Below are 21621 nucleotides of genomic sequence, written 5' to 3'. Positions count from 1 at the left end.
TTCCTTACATGAACATTCTAGTGGAGAGCATTGTAATCCACAACTTTCTAAATTCACTCAAAAGTTTAAAGTGTGGGGTTAATTCTAAGGATAATAACTTGCATTTATCCAGAAACCTCAGATTTTTAAAAATGTGAAAGCCATGACCTGCCAGAAGAAAAGTAAGAGTTTGTGTGTCATATCCAGAAGGCTAGCCCTCTCAGGTTACATTTGACACCCTTGGGGAAGGAATGAAAAAATCACAAATCTCCAATAAGAAGGTCTTTACTGGCAGATTTATGAGGTCTTCCAGCAAACGGGTCAGGAACACATACCTTTCAGATGCTTAATTGACTCTAAGTTTAATTTCATTCTACTAAGATAGCTGGATTGTCTCACAAGCCTTTGCTATAAATGCCTCCAGAGTCACTGTAAAAATAAAATTTAATTTTGGCTTGATAATTTCCTTCAGAAAACAAGTCATCCTTGCTTTGCCTTTGCAAGAAATGCTCAAACTGTTTTTCTGCAGAGAAGGGAAAACCATACTAAGCATTCATGCTTCTGGAAAGATCACAGGCCTGGGAGTGAGAGGACCTGGGTTCTAATTCCAGTTCCTCTACTTGTCTGCTGGGTGACCGTGGGAAAGTCACTTAACTTCTCTGGGCCTCTGTTCTTTCCTCTGCAAGGGGATTCAATCAATACCTGTTCTCCCTCCTACTTTGACTGAGCCACATGGGTGACCTGATTATCTTGTACCTACCCCAGTTCTTGGTTCAGTGCTGGGCACATAATAAGGACTAACATATATGACAATTGTTTATAAAGTCTTTAAAGTTTCTCTTTCAGAGTCTTATTTTTATTAAAGGGAATGAGGAAATGCAGGCTATCTTTCAGGTTTGGAGATGCTTGAATTGAGGTTTTTAAAAATAAAATTTCACATTTTGTATTTCATGGTCTGCCCCGTCTTTAGCAAGAACCAAGCCTATTAAAAAAAATCTTTGGTACCCAACTTTTTTTTCCAGTTTTTTCCCAGGATTAAGTTTCAGGTTTACTCATCTAATTTAACTCAGGTCTGGTTCTTCTTTTATTAAAGAATGGATTCTTAAATGCTCCTGGCAAACAAACCTTATTAGTCAGGGCTGGAGTGAGGGTGGAGACTGTGTTACTTGATAGGGTTTCATTATTTTCTTTCAGATCAATACTGCAGACATTGTGGTTTGGTTGTTTGTAATTGTAGCCCTCTCTCTATAGGTCAGGGTGGAGAGCTGTTATGAGCTGTTTGGTTTGATTATTTCATTAGTGTGAAGGGAGAGTTTTTGTTTCCCTGTGGACAGACTGGAAACCGCTTTAGGATGGGTACTGGTTTTTCCTTGTTGGAACGATTTTCAGCTTGCCTACTGTCTCCGGCCAATGCTAGCCCGCACAATGCAATCTCACCATCTTAGCGACAAGCAGGCTGGCTCTACATGGGACCATATACTACATGGAAAGCCCTGGTATTCCTGCTCACACTGGCAGCTCCGTAGGTCTTCAATGAAGCCCAGAAGATGAGAAGCAGATCAGTAGGCATTTAGCACTGCTTGTCTGGCTTCCTCACACAGTGGATCTAATTTTCCATCACCGCCTAAGGAAACATAAATAACTTTAAGTTAGTTAATTTGTCATAGTTATACTAAACAAACTCCACTCAAAATGGGAGTCCTAAAAGCGACTTTCCCCAGAACAGAAACAAAACAGCAAAAGCAGCACAGTGACATCAACTTGTGCGGCTCAATAGACAAGCAGGCCCAGACTCGGGTAGTTCTTGGAGGAAGCGTCTCCAGAGGAAAACCAGATGCTACCGTAATGCCTCGAACACTGATTATAACAGAAATGTTTGCAGAATGTTGACTCCAAATTCACCAACACAATCTTGTTATAATTTTAAAATAAAACCCTGCTTTTTGCAGGATAAATACATTAATACAATTTTGAAGAGACAAAAAAAATTAAATTTCACTCACAATCTGAAGCCTAAACCCAGAAAACTAGGGCTAAGTTTCCTTTTCCTTCATTTAGCTTTTATGTTTCTTGTGTCCTGGAAATTAAATAGACTGTAAGCGCCTTGCAGAGATCATGTCTACCAACTCTGTTGTACTCTCTCAAGTACTTAGTACAGTGCTCTGCACATAGTAAGTGCTTAGCGAATAGCATTGATCTCCCACTTCATCACTGAAGTTATGTATGTCTAGGGTGTCATATAAGAACAAATGCAAACATTTAGCATTCATGTTAACGTCATGTGAAGAACTAAAGGGGTCCATTTCATTGTCTCAAAAAGACAGAAAGACTTAGTTTTAAACCTTATGATGTAAAACCTACCAAAGTCCAAGTCATTAATGTTACACTGGAAAATGGTTTCTCCATTTACTATGAGTTCTACAGTGTTCCAGTCTGGTATCTTTTCCAAAACCAGGGAGTGTCCGTCTCTACTCAATGTGGCTGCAAGAAAAGAAAAACTGGGTAGGTGAAATAATAGGCATAATGCCAGAGCCAATATGACAATAATGGTATTAAGCACTTACCATGTGTCAAGTATTCTGTTAAGTGCTGGGATTATTATTATTATTATTATTATTATTATTATTATTATTATTATTATCATTATTATCTTATGCTGACGAGTCATCTCCACCCTAAAGCGACTCCATGGGCAAATCTCTCCCAGAACACCCCACCTCCATCTATAGTCATACTGTAGTGTATCCATAGAGCTTTCTTGGTGAAAGTATGGAAGCGATTTACCATCGACTCCTTCCATGCAGTAAATTTGAGTCTCTTCCCTTGACTCTCTCCTGTGCCACTGCTGCCCAGCACAGGTGAGAGTTGACTTGTAGCAGATTGTCTTCCCTTTACTAGCCACTACCCAAGCTAAGAATGGAATGGGTATGCCTCTACTTGACTCTTCCTCCCATAGCCAAGACTGGTAGAGTCCTGGAAGCTCTCCAGGTGTGATCTTGAGGGGAGAGGGGAAGTGTTGGGTTATGTACAAGATAATCAGGTTGGACACAGTCCCTGTCTCACATGGGTCTCAGAGTAAATGGGGGAGGAAGAACAGGTATTTTATCCCCATTGTACAGATGGGGAACAGAGAAGTTAAGTGACTTGACTGAAATCTCACAATAGGCATGTGGGTGATCCGGGATTAGAAACCAGGTCACCCTGATTCTTAGGCCCATGCTCTTTCCGCTAGGCCATACTGTTTCTTAATGAGCAACAAAAATGGAACAGTGGTACAGAGAAACACAGGGTAAGAGATTCAACACAAATAGCGACTTCCACCCTGGGTTAAGATTGGATTTCAGGATACCATCAAGCAGTTTCACTCCCAAAAAATTCCAAAATGAACTTCCGCTAAGGCTTTGACATCCAAAACACTATTTACTCTATGGGGATTTTGCTTATAAACACAAGGAGCAGCATGGCCTAGTGAAAAGTGCACGGTACTGGGAGTCAGGAGATCCGGGTTCTGATCCCAAATCCATTACTTGCCTGCTGTGTGACACTGGGCTAGTCACTTGATTTCCCTGGGTCTCAGTTTCCTCATCTGTAAAATGGGGGTTCATTATCCATCTCCCTGCCCTTTTGACTGTGAACCACATGTGGGACAGGGACTGTGTCTGATCTGATTACATTGTATCTATCCCAGTGTTCGATAGAGTGTTTTGCACCTGGAAAACATTTGACAAATACCACAATTAGTGTATTTTATTAATTATATGTATATATCTATAATTCTATTTATTTATTTTGATGATATTGATGCCTGTCGACTTGTTTTGTTTTGTTGTCTGTCTCCCCCTTCTAGACTGTGAGCCTGTTTGGTAGGGATTGTCTCTATCTGTGCTGAAATGTACTTTCCAAGCGCTTAGTACAGTGCTCTGCACACAGTAAGCCCTCAATAAATATGATTGAATTCATTCATTCATTCAATCATATTTATTGAGCGCTTACTGTGTGCAGAGCATTGTACTAAGCGCTTGGGAAGTACAAGTTGGGAACATATAGAGACAGTCCCTACCCAACAGTGGGCTCACAGTCTAGAAGAAAAAAAACAATGATGCCATTTATTAAGCTCTTACTATGTACAAAGAACTGTTCTAAGCACTGGGGAGGTTACAAGGTGATCAGGTTGTCCCACGGGGGGCTCACAGTTTTAATCCCCATTTTCCAGATGAGGGAACTTGAGGCACAGAGAAGTTAAGTGACTTGCCCAAAGTCACACAGGTGACAATTGGCGGAGCTGGCATTTGAACCCATGACCTCTGAGTCCAAAGCCCGTACTCTTTCCACTGAATGAATGAATTATTACTGACTTATTTTTCAGCCATTATAATGCCTATACAAGATTTCTTCCTCCTCAGAGTTCCACATGGGGAAAACCTGCCAGAAGACAATCTACCAGGGAGTAGAAGGGCATATGTAATCAAATAAAAGTGAGTGCTTTGGACTGGCAGGTTCATTGATGGTAGAACATACTTTTTTCCCCTTTCATCTTGAAAAATGACAAATCAATTTTAGCAGGGGATGAGCTGCAGCTCCAACAGACATTCAGGAATGTAACTAATGGTCATGTTGGAAAGAGCCAATTCTCTAAATATTAAATGTCTTTACAGCCGGTATCTCTTTTACAGGCCCAAACCAAACTCTCCTGGGAAAATCTTCAGGTTTTATATATGAGACATATTTTAAAATATGCTTTTAAAAATGACTGAGGATTGTCAGCTTCCTTTCACAAACCATCACATTTGCATATAGATGATTTATTACTGACATATGTGGACATGGAATGTGAACTGCATTGCAATGGACTGATAAGCTTGAAAAAAAACCCTAAAGTAAAACACAGCTTGCACCTGGGAAACTTTATATACATCCAAAGGCCCTGATGGTCATTTAGAACTTGGAATTTATATTGGAATTCTGCTATCTAGAGAGCCCACTGTCCAGTGATGCACTGAGAAGCAAAATATCAATCTGCAACAAGAAGGTCAATAATAATAATAATAATAATAATAATAATAATAATAATAATAATTTGTTAGGTACTTGTCGTGTGCCAAGCACTTGGTGTATATAGAAGCTATGCTCTTTGAAAGACTGACAACAGTGTGATAAGGCAACAAGCTTCTACCAGAGCTATGGGTGTTAAGAACTACAAGTTCTGTTCTACATTTTCTACGTTGTGATACCTGGATTTTAATAATTGTGGCATTTGTAAAGTTCTTACTATGTACCAGGCACTATTCTAAGTCCCGGGACAGGTGCAATATAAACCAATCTGGCATAGTCCCTGGCCCACATGGGGCTTACAGTCAAAGTGGGAGAGGGAGAACAGATATTTAATCCCCATTTAACAGGTGAGGAAGCAGAGACACAGAGTAGTGAAGCGAAGTGGCCAAGATCACTTAGCAGCCAAGTGTCAAAGCGAGGATTAGAACCCAGGTCCTCTGACTCTACGATCCATGCTCTTTCCACTAGGCACGTAGCTTCTCAGACATAATAATAATAATGGCATCTATTAAGTACTTACTATGTGCAAAGCACTGTTCTAAATGCTGGGGAGGTTACAAGGTGATCAGGTTGTCCCAAGGGGGGCTCACAGTCTTAATCCCCATTTAACAGATGAGGTAACTCAGGCCCAGAGAAGTGAAGTGACTGCCCAAAGTCACACAGCTGAGCCAGGATTTGAACCCATGACCTCTGACTCCAAAGCCCGTGCTCTTTTCCACTGAGTCATGCTGCTTCTCATCCATCTTCCATCTTCTGGAGTGGTTCCATCTCCGATCTCCTCTGCATCTGAAGATGACACAACTGACATCCTTACCTCCGTGTGTGTGAGTGTTGCTGAAAAGATGCGCAATTGGCATTCCTTCCATACTGTGTGCATGTAAAGTTTGTCCTGGTATGCACTGATGTGTTTGCCACTTGCAGCAGCTCCTATTGCTGTTTTCAAATCTGCCTCTCGTTCTCCTAAATCTTTTGAAATCTCTGCTCAAGGAGAAGCAGCATGGCTTAGTGGAAAGAACATGGGCCTGGGGATCGGAGGATGTGGGTTCTAATCCTGGCTCTGCCATGTGTCTGCTGTGGTACCTTGGACAAGTCATTTAACTTCTCTGTGCCTCAGTTAGGTCATCTGTAAAATGGGTATTAGGACTGAGCCCCATGAGGGACATGAATTGTGTCCAACCTGATTAGCTTGCCTCTACCCCAGTTCTTAGAGCAATGCTTGGCACATAGTAAGTGCTTAACAAATACTTCAATTATTATTCTCCTCATTGCCATACTGGTTTCTATGTGCCAACAGTCAGTCTGTCTGTCTCCCTGTAGCCTGTTGTAATCCCACAATGTTTGACGCTTCTAAGTTTCTTTTTTTAAATTGTTTTGTCTTCCTTGACTGTCTATGTCTCATTTAGCAGCTGTGCACAAATCCTGCCAGAATCCATTCTCTTCATGTAGCCCCCTCACGCCACACTCAACACTGAGACAAAATCTCAAGCAAGAGAGTCCTGGTATGAAAGTGAGTCTATCAGGACTAATAATAATAACAGCCGTTGTATTTGTTAAACACTTGCTATGTGGCAAGTACTGTACTAACACTGGGGTAGATATAAGATCATCAGTCACAACACTGAAGTTATGTTTAACCCAACAAATTTTGCAAGGTGGAGCCCATGAAAATAAGGAATGACGTAAGATTCCCATTCAGTGAGCTGAAACAGGGCAGCCAGTTATGAGTGGGGCAGAGGAAGGGCTTCAAGGAGGCAGTGAAGCGAGACCTCGGACAATGTGACGTGACAGCTGAAAGCTGGACACCAACTCCCTCAGACTGACAGCTCAGGACCCTGCAATCAAGAAAAGGGCGACTGTCTTTGCAGAAGCTTCCGGAGGTTCGTGAGATTTAGAGGCAAAAACTGAAACAGATTCACGTGCGCCAAGCAGCAAACAAGGTAGATTAGCAATGGATAGCATTTGTGAGAAGAGAGGGTGGTGGGTTTGAGCTGGCATTTTTAACCACACCTGCTCCCATGAGTAAAATATACCATCAAATATAAAGGATTACATGTGTGTGTATATATATTTTCAAACATATATATATGTACATACAATAAATGTATATATTTCTATATATTTATCAATAGGTGTACATATGAATGGAAACATGTGCTTTGAAGAGAAAGCAAAGGAGCCAGAGTCTAGAAACTTGGGTGCTGATAGCCTGGGCTCCACCATTCATGTTCATGACCCCCGCTAGACAGAACAATTCATTACTCTCCACTTTAGCTTTTCCTTATGTAAAATGGGGATAAAAGTCACCAGTTGATGTCTGAGCACGGATGCTCGGTACCCAGGGATATAATACTTTGCCCTCTACCCAAAAGACTAAGCTTTCAGTGGGCAGGGAATGTGTCTACCAATTTTATTGTATTTTCCCAAAGGTTTAGTACAGTGTTCTTTGTAAAGTAGGCATTCAGTAAATAGCAGTGACTGATCGATCATTGTCCTGAGGATTATTAGGTTCCTCTAGAGTCTGAAGGGGAAAAACCTGAGAAGGAGGACTAGTTTCTTCCATTGTGAAACTGTGGGAATGTCTTTCATTCAATCTTGTTTTCAAAAAACTAGACAAAGAGCCAATTATGTGTATCTAATTACTGTGACAATTGCCATGTGGAAGTGTTGGCATGTGTCCACTTCTTCATCTTCTAAGCAGTTAACACAACTAGCCCCAACTGGGAAAAATGTAATTGGAGAATTTTAATTTCACTTTTGGAGAGAAACTTCGGAGAGGGCCCCAGCAAGGATTCCAATTAATGAGTTTTCCTTGAGCATCCAAAGGCTGCTTGACAGCAGAGAATAGATTTTTGTTAAATACTTTTAATCTGGAGCATTTTGAATGACTCCTTGTAAGTTAATTCTGAAAACTGTATATTTAAAACTACCAGGGGGTCTTTACCATGCATGTCGCAAAAATACTGAAAAGTGTTTACTATTTAAAAAATATTTTTCTTTAAAAAGATTGTCAGAGATTTAGTTTAAGGAAATAAACAATACCACTAAGGCAGTTCTGAATAACCAGATACAATATTTTTAAGATCTACAGTCCTGCTGTTGATCCAGTAGAGAAAGTAGAGCTCTGGGTGATAGGAGACCTGTATTCCAGTCCCAGTTTTACCAGCTGGTGGCTATGCCGGTGAAGGCTTCCAACCAAAGAACCACCTGTAGCATTCTGTTAGGTGGACAGGTCCTCCTAGTCCCTCATTCAATTCTCTCATCCCTCTCAGCCATCCCTCAAGAGGAGATCTGGTAATTTCAAAATCTACGCCCATTCACCTGCAACTCTGTCTCCTTCCCTTCACATGTTATAAGAATCCTTATGCCCAATAATGGTGGGAATCCTGGTTCTGCCACTTGTCTGGTGGGTGATCTTGAGCAAGTCATTACACTTCCCTGGGACTGTAAAATGGGGATTAAGATTGTGAGCGCAATATGGGACAGGGACTGTGTCCAACCTGATTAGCTTGTGTTTAACCCAGGGCTTAGATGAGTGCCTGGCATAAAGTAATTGAAGCACAATGCCCTAGTGTTTAGAACAGTGCTTTGCACATAGTAAGTGCTTAACAAACGCAATCATTATTAGTGGCTAAAGCACGGGCTTGGAAGTCAGAGGTCATGGGTTCTAATCCTGGCTCTGCAACTTGTCTGCTGTGCGACCTTGGGTAAATCACTTAACTTCTCTGGGCCTCAGTTACCTCATCTGTAAAATCAATCAATCGTATTTATTGAGCGCTTACTGTGTGCAGAGCACTGTACTAAGCGCTTGGGAAGTACTGTGAGCCCTATGTGGGACAGGGACTGTGTTCAACCTGACTGCCTTGTATCTACCCCCGAGCCTAGAACAGTGCTTGGCACATAGTAAGCACTTAACAAATGCCATAATAATAATAATAAGCATTTAACAAATACCATAAACAAACATCTTCCCTTCCAAATCCTCTCCTCTAATTTTCCCATCATAATTGACATCACCCATCTCCTTGCGTCTCAAGTCTGAAACCCTTGCATTATCCTTGACTCCTCCCTCTTTCTCAACCTCCATATTCATTCTGTTGTCAGATCACGTTTGTTCACCCGCTACAACATTTCCACAGACTCCCTTTTCTTCTCCATTCAAACTGCCACCATGGCGGTTCAGATACTTGCTATATTCATTCATTCATTCATTCATTCATTCATTCAATCGTATTTATTGAGCACTCACTGTGTGCAGAGCAGTGTACTAAGCGCTTGGGAAGTACAAGCTGGTGACATATAGAGACGGTGCCTACCCAACAACGGGCTCACAGTCTAGAAGGGGGAGACAGACAACAAAACAAAACATGTGGACAGGTGTCAAGTCGTCAGATGAATAGAATTAAAGCTAAATGCACATCATTAACAAAATAAATAGAATAGTAAATATGTACAAATCCCATCTTGGTTTCTGCATCAGCCTCCTCGCTGACTTTCTTCTTTCCAGTCTTTGCCCTCTCCAATCCAAACTTCTCTCAGCAACCCAGATCATTTTTCTAACAGTTTGTGCATGTTTTCCCACTCCTCAAAAACCTCTAATCGTTGCTCCCTTCCTCTTTGCATCAAGTAGAAACTCCTATCAGCTTTAAGGCAACTGCTACTTCATAATTTCCATGTCATTCAAGCACTTGGGTACTTTAGGAGTATGTCTTTATATTCTATTGCTTCCTCTTGCCTTCAATTTATTTTACTGTTTGTCACTCCCACTAGATTACAAACTGTTTGAGGGCAAGGATCATGTCTACAAATTCTACTCTACTCTACCAAGCACATATACTCTCCAAAACTGCCTGCCAGAGCATAGGAATATGGTATAATATCATTAATCTTCTGTGTGGTCACTTTGCCACTAATGGGAACTGCCCATAAAAACCACTGCTCAATGTGCTACCTTCCCACCCACGTAGTCTCTCATTCTATCTCCTGCCCTGCAATTGAGGTAAAAGACAGAGTGCACGTGGTACTATGCAATTAATTAGCACTCTAGTCAATTCCTCTGTGCAGCTTTTGGGTCTAAAAATCTCAGATCGAGGCTAGTCTCTTGTCACGATGGGAGACTCCATAATCATTACTGTCCCGTTGCATAAGAACTATCAAACAGTCTCTCATCTGTAGAGCAGATTTTTTAAAAAAGCCCTAGCTTTTACAATCAAACAAGATTCAATACTTTAGAAGGGACACTGCCTTCACTGGTTTTGGAGAAAGAGTTGGTTGAGTTTTTCTGCACATTTGCTTCCTACTCACCCTCTCATTTGGTTATGGGAATGGGGTTGGGGTGCGAGGAAAGTGGGAGAGATGTCTATCCATTTTCCTTCTGGTTATCAATTATTGAAACTTGGCACAGATTGGACAAACATGTTTCACATGTTATCCGACCTTTAACCTGCCCACTATCAGTCCATTGAAACTCAGGCTAGAGGATCTCAAAATCCCATGAGTTAAAGCAATTGAGTCGCTGCAGAAGCATATTTGGAAGATGGAGTCTCCCTTCGTAGACAAAAGATGTACCCCCATCACAAAGATTTTAGGACCTTGGAGCTGCGTGAAGGAATTGATTTTAGAGCTAGTGGTTTAAACAGTGCCACTCTCCCTCCCTTATTCCTGCGGGAGGGTGATGTGAGTTTATAATAAAAATAATAATAATAATGGCATTTGTTAAGTGCTTACTATGTGCCAAGCACTGTTCTAAGCACTGGGGTAAATGCAAGATTATCAGGTTGTTCCACGTGGGGCTCACAGTCTTAATCCCCATTTTACAGATGAGGTAACTGAGGCACAGAGAAGTTAAGTGACTTGCCCAAAGTCACACAGCTGACAAGTGGCAGAGTTGGAATTAGAACCAATGACCTCTGAATCCCAAGCCCATGCTCTTTCCACTAAGTCATGCTGCTTCCAAACAAGTCATCCATCTACAAAATAGCCAGAAGGACAGACTAGCCATATTGCACCCGGCTATCATCTTTCACCCTTTTGAGGCACTAAGTAGGTAAGCCTAGCACATTCCAAAGGGTTGAAAAGCTTAATCTGTAGCCAGGGGGTCTCTATTTGAAATATCAATCTATGAGCAAGCTAGAGTTCTGGGGACATTCAAATAATAATAATGATGGCATTTGTTAAGCACTTACTATGTGACAAGCACTGTTCTAAGCATTGGGTTGGCGGGGAGTGGGAGGGGGAACAACATAATCTGGTTGTCCCACATGGAGCTCCAACTTTTAATCCCCATTTTACAGATGAGGTAACTGAGGCAGAGAGAAGTTAAGTGACTTGCCCGAAGTCACAGCTATACCCCAGGGACAAATTTTTCAAAGTTGGTAGGCCATTCTATGGGTTATCTCTTAAAAAGAAAGACAAATACATTTGCCCTCTGAAATAAAATACCTGGAAAAGCACAGCTAAATTCTAGTATAAATCAATTTAAAGCTACCAAGCCACCTAGAAAAGGCAGCTTCTTTGCAGCTCAGCATCTCATTGTTTAAGGAGGATTTGTGGAAAATGAACAAATATAAAAGAAAATCCATTTTGCTCTTTGTCAACACTCCTTTAAACTATCTAGAGACACTTTGAAGAATTAGATATAGGGGTTTACCCTATGTATAGATTGTGAGCCTCTCAAGGGACAGAGACTGTCAATCAATCAATCAATCGTATTTATTGAGCGCTTACTGTGTGCAGAGCACTGTACTAAGCCCTTGGGAAGTACAAGTTGGCAACATATAGAGTCCCTACCCAACAGTGGGCTCAACTTCCACCTGTGCACTCTTACCCATAGTGTAGTACTCTGCACACAGTAAGTGGTTAATAAATACTATAACTACTGTTCTCCTCCCGGGGGCATAACTCCAGCTGACATAGTGTACGTAGACAATTTATGGCATTTGTTAAGCGCTTACTATGTGCCAGACAAGCAACATTTGGGTTCGTAGGTGAAGGTGCCTTTTAATAATAATGACAGTATTTGTTTAGCACTTACTATGTGCCAAAAACTGTTCTAAGTGCTGACTTTCAAGGATCAATTTATGTTCCAACTTGCACCTTTTAAGAGGTGCACTATTTGAAAAGAAGTTGTGGGCAGGTAAATGATTGTTTCTTGTCAAATGCCCTTCATTAGTGACACTCTTGCAGGGGAGATTTGTGCAGGCAGTTTACCCACAGCTCCCTCCTGTTCAAACTGGGAGCCCTATGGAGGACAGGGACTGTATCCATTCTGTTTATCTTGCATCTTCCCCAGTGCTTTAGTACAGTGCTTGGCACATAGTAAGTGCTTAACAAGTATTAAGAAAAACATTCTCAAACAGTCGAAGCAATGATTGGAAGCTCCTTGAGATTGGAGATCATGTCTCCCCAGCTCTGCTGCACTGCACTCTCTCAAATGCTTAGTTCAGTGCACTGCACAAAGTAGTGCTCGATCAGTATCATTGATTGACTGATTGATAAATGACAAATGAAACAAAAGAACATTGAAGCAATGATAAAAGAAACATGTTGAAGCAATGATAAAAAAAGTTCTGCCAAGCGCTTCCAAGGTTAAAAGAAATAAAGAACAAAGTAATAAGCAAAAGAGAAAGACTTGTTTTTTTTCCTCCAAGTCTTACAAGTTGGGCCTGGAAAATGAATGAATAGAAGAGTGAATCAATCAATCAAGCAAGCAAATTGATCACATTTGAGTGCTGCCTCATCATTAACAATGGCATTTCATTCATTCATTCAATCATATTTATTTATATATATATATATACACACACAAGTGCCATGGTTCTGTGCTGTGGGAGGGGAGTAGAGAAGAGGGAGTGAGTGGGGGTGATGAGGAGGGGAGGGGGAGCAGAGGAAAAGGGGAGCTTAATCCGGGAAGGCCTACTGGAGGAGGTGAACTTTCAGTAGGGTTTTGAAGGGGGGAAGTGTGCTAGTTTGGCAGATTTGAGGAGGGAGGGCATTAGAGGCCAGAGGTAGGATGTGGGCCAGGGGTCAAGATTCTCCCAAAGCAGGCAGGTGCAGCATATACTAGTGAATAGAGAATGAGCCTGGGAGTCAAAAGGACCTGGGTTCTAATCCACCACTTGTCTGCTGTGTGACCTTGGGCAAGTCACTTTTAACTTCTCTGTACCTCAGTTACCCCATCTGTAAAATGGGATTAAGATTGTGAGCCCCATGTGGGACATGGACTGTGTCCAACCTGATTAGCTTGTATCTATCCTAGCACTTAGAATAATGCCTGGCATATAGTAAGCACTTAACAAATATCATTTTAAAAAAATGAGGCTCTGCTAACTAACCTAAATTTGGGCACTGATGATTCTGAACTCTTGTTACTTTGCTTGTCAAATTGAATTGCTACTACATATTTAGTCTCTTGCTCTGAACGGTGTTGGTCTATTCACCTATTTATGATGGCTATCCTCCTTCCTAACAGGGCTTTCCCCAGAGACCCAGGAGCAAGTAATAATAATAATAATGAAGATGATGTTAGTATTTGTTAAGCGCTTACTATGTGCCAAGCACTGTTCTAAGCACTGGGGTAGATAGAAGGTAATCTGGTTGTCGCACGCGGGGCTCACAGTCTTAATCCCCATTTTACAAATGAGGTAACTGAGGCACAAAGAAGTGAAGTGACTTGCCCAAAGTCACACAGCTAAGTGGCAGAGCTGGGATTAGAACCCACAGCCTCCGAATCCCAAAACAGGGCTCTTGCCCTGGGAGGGAGGAGAGAGTTTAAATCCCCTCCCCAGTGGAAATGATAATCCGTTGCTGCCTCCCCATCCATCCCTCCAGACTGCCCTGAAAGTCCTTCCTCTAGCTGTGTCAGTTTAATATTATATTGCACTCTCTCAAGTGCTTAGTGCAGTGCTCTGCACACAGTAAACACTCAATAAATATGACTGAATGACTGAATGAATGAATGAACCTCCCAGTGGTCGGGGAAGGGGTTCTGATGACTTCGAGGCACAATGGTTTCTGCTGCTCCCTGGATACCCTGAAAGGTGGCAGGGGTTCAGAGAACCACTGGCCAGGTGTGGCAAAGCCCTCAAGGTATAAACTCCTTTTCATTCATTCATTCAATTGTACTTATTGAGCACTTACTGTGTGCAGAGCACTGTACTAAGCGCTTGGAAAGTACAAGTCAGCAACAGATAGAGACAGTCCCTACCCAACAACGGGCTCACCGTCTAGAAGGGGAGACAGACAACAAAACAAAACAAGTCCTTGTGGGCAGGCAGCGTGTTTATCAACTCTGTTATAGTATACTCTTCCAAGTGCTTTGTACAGTGCTCTGCAAGCAGTAAGCACCCAATCAATGCCATTGACTTAGGGTCCTGGGGCAATCATCTCCATTTGTCTAACCCTAGAGATGGTTATGTCCACTATCAATCTATCAGTATTTGTTGAGTGCCTCCAGCACTTAGAACAGTGCTTTGCACATAGTAAGTGCTTAATAAATGCCATTATTATTATTATTATTATTACTGTATGACCCTGCTAGACTGTCAGCTCCCTGGGAACAGGGATCATCTCTACCAACTCCACTGTATTGTACTCTCCCGTGCTTGATACTATGCTCTGCACACAGTAAGCCCTCAATAAATACCACTGATTGATTTTATAGCATTCATTCATTCATTCAATCATATTTATTGAGCACTTACTGTGTGCAGAGCACTGTACTAAGCGCTTGGGAAGTACAAGTTGGCAACCTATAGAGACGGTCCCTACCCCACAACGGGCTCACAGTCTAGAAGGGGGAGACAGACAACAAAACAAAACATATTAACAAAATAAAATAAATAGAATAGTAAATATGTACAAGTAAAATAGAGTAATAAATCTGTACAAACATATATACAGGTGTTGTGGGAAGGGGAAGGAGGTAGGGCAGGGGGATGGGGAGGAAGAGAGGAAAAAGGGGGCTCAGTCTGGGAAGGCCTCCTGGAGGAGGTGAGCTCTCAGTAGGGTTTTGAAGGGAGGAAGAGAGCTAGCTTGACAGATGTGCGGAGGGAGGGCATTCCAGGCCAGGGGGAGGATATGGGCCAGGGGTCGACGGCGGGACAGGTGAGAACGAGGCACGTGAGGAGGTTAGCGGCAGAGGAGTGGAGGGTGCGGGCTGGGCTGGAGAAGGAAAGAAAGGAGGTGAGGTAGGAGGGGGTGAGGTGATGGAGAGCCTTGAAGCGGAGAGTGAGGAGTTTTTGCCTGATGTGTAGGTTGACTGGTAGCCTCTGGAGATTTTTTTACATTAGGCACTTGGGAGAGTACAATAAAAGCCAGAGAACAGATCCCTGTCCTCAAAAAGCTTATATTAATGGCAAATTGCCCAAATCACAGACCGCATTTCAGGGCAGATGGAATCATTTACTTCTTTAGCATGTCTATCCCATCTCCTCCCTGCTGAAGCTCCCAGTTCAATGCTCTTCACAGTGTGGGGTCAGTGAATGCTGATGACACTAATAATAAAAAGTTGGTGTCAATAACACACAGTCCTTAGCTTTTTCTAATGTTTGCAAAGTGCGGGAAGCGCTTGATGCCAAGTGGCTGGAGGCATATGTGTATATGTGCCCCCTGGCACCATGGGTGCCATCTCTACCTCCTCCCTTCCCCTCCAAGGGCCTCTCCTTTCTTTCATTCATTCATTCTTTGATTCATTCATTCAAACATATTTATTAAGCACTTACTGTGTGTAGAGCAATTTACTAAGCGCTTGGGAAAGTATAATACAACAGTAATAATAAAGATGTCATTTGTTAAGTGCTTACTATGTGCCAAGCACTGTTCTAAGCACTGGGGTGATACAAGGTAATGAGGTTGTCACTCGTGGGGCTCACAGTCTTCATCCCCATTTTACAGATGAGGGAACAGAGGCCCAGAGAAATAAGTGACTTGCCCAAAGTCACACAGCAGACAAGTGGCAGAGTCGGGATTAGAACCCATGACCTCTGACTCCCAAGCCCAGGCTCTTTCCACAGTGACATTCCTTCTAGACACCCCTCTGGACTGTGAGCCTGTTGTGGGGCAAGGATTGTCTCTCTTTATTGCTTTATTGTACTTTCCAAGCGCTTAGTACAGTGCACTGAACATAGTGAGGGCTCAATAAATATGATTGAATGAATGACTTCCCTGCCCACCATGAGCTCACAATCTAGAGTGGGGAAGACAAACATAAATACAAATAAATACAATTACAGATATGTACATTAGTGGTTTGGGCCTGGGAAGGCAGAAGAGCAAAGGAATAATCCCCCCCCCCCACCACCAGACTGTGAGCTCGTTGTGGGCAGGGACTGTCACTGTTTATTGTTGTATTGTAATAATAATAATGATAATAATGCCATTTATTAAGTGCTTACTATGTACAAAGCACTGTTCTAAGCGCTGGGGAGGTAACAAGGTGATCAAGTTGTCCCATAGGGAGCGCACAGTCTTAATCCCCATTTTCCAGATGAGGTAACTGAGGCACAGAGACATTAAGTGACTTGCCCAAAATCACATGGCTGAAAACTGGTGGAGCTGGGATTTGAACCCATGACCTCTGCCTCCAAATCCTGTGTTATTTCCACTGAGCTACGCATACTTTCCCAAGCACTTAGTACAGTGCTCTGCACACAGTAAGTGTGTAATAAATATGATTGAATAAATAAAACTGCAGATATGTATGTAAGTGCTTTGGGGCTGGGAGGGGGGAAGAGCAAAAGGTAAATAAAATAACAGATAAGTACATAAGTGGTTTGGGACTAGGAGGGTGGCAAAGCAAAGGGAGCAAGTCAAGATGACGCAGAAGGGAGTGGGAGATGAGGAAAAGTGGGTCCTAGTCTGGGACCTTGGGCGAGTCACTTCAGATTCCCTAGTAGCTAGCTCCTTTTAGATTTAGAAAAATGATGAGTTTGTGCAATTAAGAAAAGGCACCTGCAGTTTATTTAGCATTGAAGGTGGACAAGAGTATTTTCTGGCCAGTTTAATATGTGGGAGGTTTAGCTTCTGTGTATATATGTTTGTACATATTTATTACTCTATTTATTTTACTTGTACATATCTATTCTGTTTATTTTATTTTGTTAGTATGTTTGGTTTTGTTCACTGTCTCCCCCTTTTAGACTGTGAGCCCACTGTTGGGTAGGGACTGTCTCTATATGTTGCCAACTTGTACTTCCGCGCTTTGTACAGTGCTCTGCACACAGTAAGCGCTCAATAAATATGATTGATTGATTGATTGATTGATTGATTGGGAAGGCCTCTTGGAGGAGATGGGCCTTCAATACGGCTTTGAAGTGGGGGAGAGTCGTTCAATTCAGTTCGATTCAGTCGTATTTATTGAGCGCTTACTGTGTGCAGAGCACTGTACTAAGCACTTGAGAAGCAGCGTGGCTCAGTGGAAAGAGCCTGGGCTTTGGAATCAGAGGTCATGGGTTCGAATCCCGACTCCACCACATGTCTGCTGTGTGATCTTGGGCAAGTCACTTCACTTCTCTGGGCCTCAGTTCCCTCATCTGTAAAATGGGGATTAAGGCCGTGCGTGGGACAACCTGATCACCCTGTACCCTCCCCAGCGCTTAGAACAGTGCTTTGCACATAGTAAGCACTTAACAAATGCCAATTATTATTATTATTATTACGAGTTGGCAACATCTAGAGACGGTCCCTACCCAACAGCGGGCTCACAGTCTAGAAGGGGGAGACAGACAACAAACCAAAATATATTAACAAAATAAAATAAATAGAATAAATTTGGACAAATAAAATAAATAAACAGAGTAATGTCTGGTGGATTAGAGGAGGGAGGGCATTAGAGGAGACGTGGACCGGGGGTGAGACAGGGGAAATGGAGTCACGGTGAGAAGGATAGCACCAGAGGAGCCAAGTGTGCGGACTGGGTTGACAGGGGACCTCTCTCTCCATCCTTCTTGGCAGGTTTCCCCAGTTGGTCCAGACCCCGGTCCCAGGCCCAGGCGGTTCCCACGCTTTTCCTTTGGGTCCTCCGAGCCTCCGATAACACGGCCCGGGGCTGGTGGCCGGGGGCTGGTAGCCCGGGGGCCAGTGGCCGGAGTCCCCACCTTGCAAGCCCTGCAGGCGGTAGGTCCGGTGCTGCACGGGCAGGCCGGCGGCGCGGTACGGGCCGTAGCGGACGGTGACCAGCGCCGCTCTGGGCATCGCGGTGCAAACAGAGGGACCGGCGCGCAACAAACGCCGGTTGCTATGGCAACGAGCCGCGCCGGTTGCTGTGGCAACGGGCTCGCCGGATAACGCCGAGAAAAATCAATCAATCAATCGTATTTATTGATCCCTTACTGTGTGCAGAGCACTGTACTAAGCGCTTGGGAAGCCCAAGTGGGCAACATATAGAGGCGGTCCCTACCCAACAGTGGGCTCACAGTCTAGAAGGGGGAGACAGAGAAGAAAACAAAACATATTAACAGAATAAAATAAATAGAATAGATATGTACAAATAAATAAATAAATAAATAAATAAATAAATAAGATCAAAGGGGGCGGGGCGGGGGGCCGCTCCTGCCCCCCTCCCCAGCCCCGTCAACTATTCATCATTCATTAGAGAAGCAGCGTGGCTCAGTGGAAAGAGCCCGGGCTTTGGAGTCAGAGGTCAGGGGTTCAAATTCCGGCTCTGCCACTTGTCAGCTGGGTGACTTTGGGCAAGTCACTTCATTTCTCTGGGCCTCAGTTCCCTCATCTGTAAAATGGGGACTGGGAGCCCCCCGTGGGACAACCTGATCACCTTGTAACCTCTCCAGCGCTTAGAACAGTGCTTTGCACATAGTAAGCGCTTAATAAATGCCATTATTATTATTATTATAAGCTCATCTGTAAAATGGGGATCAAGACTGTAAGCCCCCCTTGCTCGGCCCATAGTAAGCGCTTAACAAATACTATTATTATTATGATTATTCTATTGTAATAATAATATTTATGGTATTTGTTAAGCGCTTACTATGTGCCGAGCACTGTTCTAAGCGCTGGGGCAGATAGAGGGTCATCAGGTTGTCCCACGGGGGGCGGGGGCTCACAGTCTTAACGGCTATTTTACAGATGAGGTAACTAAGACCCAGAGAAGGTAAGCGCCTTGCCCAAGGCCACACAGCAGACAAGGGGCGGATTAGAACCCACGTCCTCTGACTCCCAAACCGGGCTTTTTCCACTGAGCCACGCTACTTCTCTGTAACTGTATAAATAATGGTATTTTTCAACCGCTTACTGAGTGCAAAGCACCGTACTAAGCTCTCCGGAGAGCACAGTATAACAATCAAGAAGTACATTCCCCGCCCACAACGCAGCCCCTCCACGCTTCGGACCCGAGGGTGACGCCCAAGGGGGGCCGGGTCGTCTCGGTAACGGCCGCTCCCGGCCCAGTTTCCCCCCATTTAATATTGATATTAATAATAATAATGGTATTTGTTAAGCGCTTACTGTGTCAGGCACTGTACTAGCAGTAATGTACGAGAAGCAGCTTGGCCTAGTGGAAAGAGCGCGAGCTTGGGAGTCAGAGGATGTGGGTTCTAAATCCGACTCTGCCACTTGTTTGCTGTGTGACCTTGGGTAAGGCACAACTTCTCTGTGCCTGTTACCTCATCTGTAAAATGGGAATTAAGACTGTGAGCCCCACGTGGAACAACCTAATTACCTTGATGATAATGATGATATTCGTTAAGCACTTACTTTGTGCCAGACACTGTCCTAAGTGCTTGTAATAATAATAATAATGACATTTGTTAAGCGCTTCTATGTGCAAAGCACCGTTCTAAGCGCTGGGGGGATACAAGGTGATCAGGTTGTCCCAAGTGGGACTCACAGTCTTAATCCCCATTTTACATATGAGGGACCTGAGGCTCAGAGAAGTTAAGTGACTTGCCCAAGGTCACACAGCAGACATGCTGTGGAGCTGGGATTAGAATCCATGACCTCTGACTCCCAAGCCCGGACTCTTTCCACTGAGTCATGCTGCTTGTATCTACCCCAGTGCTTAGAACAGTGTTTGGCACATAGTAATACCATTATTATTATTATTATTATTATTATTATTATTATTATTATAAATTCTGGGGTGGATACAAGCAAATTGGGTTGGACACGTTCCCTGTCCCTTTTGGGGCTCACAGTCTCAATCTTCATTTTACAGATGAGGTATTTGAAGCCCAGAGAAGTAAAGGTACTTGCCCAAGATCACACAGCAAAGTGGCAAAGCGGAATTAGAACTCATGACCTTCTGACTCCCAGGCCGGGTTTTATCCACTAGGCTATGCTGCTTCTTTATTTTTCAGTGGGAGTCCCCGAGAAGTGCAAGGGGTGGGAGAGGGCAAATCCTGTAGGAGTGGTAGCACTTACTGAGCACCCCCCTGGGGCAAGGAGTGGACCAGGTGTGGGGAAAGGAAGAACCACAGGCTCCCCCTCACCTGTTCTCACCTGTCTACCAAGGGCTTCACTGATTTTAGGACAGCAAGCCCAAACTCTCACTGGTCCAGCACCAACTAGTTTGATTAAAAAAAGGTAAGGGGCTTAAAGGAGGGGTTTTCTTGTATGTGTGCATTCTCTGGGGATTAAGACTGTGAGGCTATGGGACAGGACCGTGTCCAACCTGGTGTAACAAATTCTCCAATTATTATTATTCTGATGATGATTTTCCCTTCACCTGACTCTTCCCGTGTAATTTTTTCAAGCCCTAGGAAGCCTGGTTATAGGCATAGGAGGAATGCAGAGATAGTGTATATATGTATATATGCTTGTACATATTTTTTACTCTATTTATTTATTTATTTTATTTGTACATGTCTATTCTATTTATTTTATTTTGTTAGTATGTTTGGTTTTGTTCTCTGTCTCCCCCTATTAGACTGTGAGCCCACTGTTGGGTAGGGACTGTCTCTATATGTTGCCAATTTGTACTTCCCAAGCGCTTAGTACAGTGCTCTGCACATAGTAAGCGCCCAATAAATACGATTGATGATGATGATGATAGTGTTAATCTTACCAAAGATAGATCACACCAAAACAAGTTAAAATGAAAATGTTAGAAGCCTTTTTGTTTATTTGTTTTATTGATTTTTTATTGACTCAATCTATTGTTTAAATACTCTGGATTTGTTACCAATATACAGCTCTTTCATCATACATATATTTCTTTAAAGCACAAAACTATAACTTAAAGGTAATGGGGTATAAATACACATTTACATATTGCCATAAATCTATACTACTTTATAAAAATAGGATTAAAATATCAACTCTATATTTTAGCAACTTATACACACCATAATTAATCAACGTGCATGTAAATATGCTTCGCTTTTTCAAAACAAGACTTTCCAGGATTTAATTGCCCATGATATTTGAAGATTTTCCCAAGAGCTTTCTTTTCAAGTGCCACTTACAAATCTGCCTATTGGCATGGCTCAGTTTTGCCTTCGCATAAATATTTGATATTCTTCCTAACCCAGCTTTTGGGGTGAACAGACTCATTTTCATCTCCTTGAATATGTTTGTCCTGGAGAAAAGGTGCTTCCCCACTAGTCAGAAATCTGCTAGTCAGAATTCTCAAAGCACCTA

At 42.8% G+C, this 21621-nt stretch overlaps 1 protein-coding gene and 1 non-coding gene across 3 annotated transcripts; both read right to left on the bottom strand.

The window, feature by feature from the left end:
• Window positions 1-363: 363 nt before the first annotated feature.
• Window positions 364-18219, bottom strand: C3H10orf53 (chromosome 3 C10orf53 homolog). Of its 2 annotated transcripts, XM_038744328.1 has the most exons (4): window positions 18123-18219; window positions 2341-2460; window positions 1490-1603; window positions 364-408 (listed from the first exon to the last, which is right to left on the bottom strand). In XM_038744328.1, the coding sequence occupies exons 1-3, from the start codon at window positions 18217-18219 to the stop codon at window positions 1539-1541; spliced, it is 282 nt and encodes a 93-aa protein (XP_038600256.1). In that variant the 3' UTR covers window positions 364-408; window positions 1490-1538. The 2 variants fall into 2 exon arrangements, with proteins under 2 accessions (XP_038600256.1, XP_038600255.1); XM_038744327.1 differs by lacking the exon at window positions 364-408 and having other exon boundaries at window positions 1051-1603.
• LOC119926430 lies at window positions 2848-2985 on the bottom strand. The gene has a single exon (XR_005450306.1). It is a non-coding gene; the product is annotated as a small nucleolar RNA SNORA7 (small nucleolar RNA).
• Window positions 18220-21621: the final 3402 nt, after the last annotated feature.

The sequence above is a fragment of the Tachyglossus aculeatus genome, chromosome 3 (genome assembly GCF_015852505.1).
Source record: "Tachyglossus aculeatus isolate mTacAcu1 chromosome 3, mTacAcu1.pri, whole genome shotgun sequence".
NCBI lineage: Eukaryota > Metazoa > Chordata > Mammalia > Monotremata > Tachyglossidae > Tachyglossus > Tachyglossus aculeatus.
This window is presented reverse-complemented; position numbering and strand designations above follow the sequence as displayed.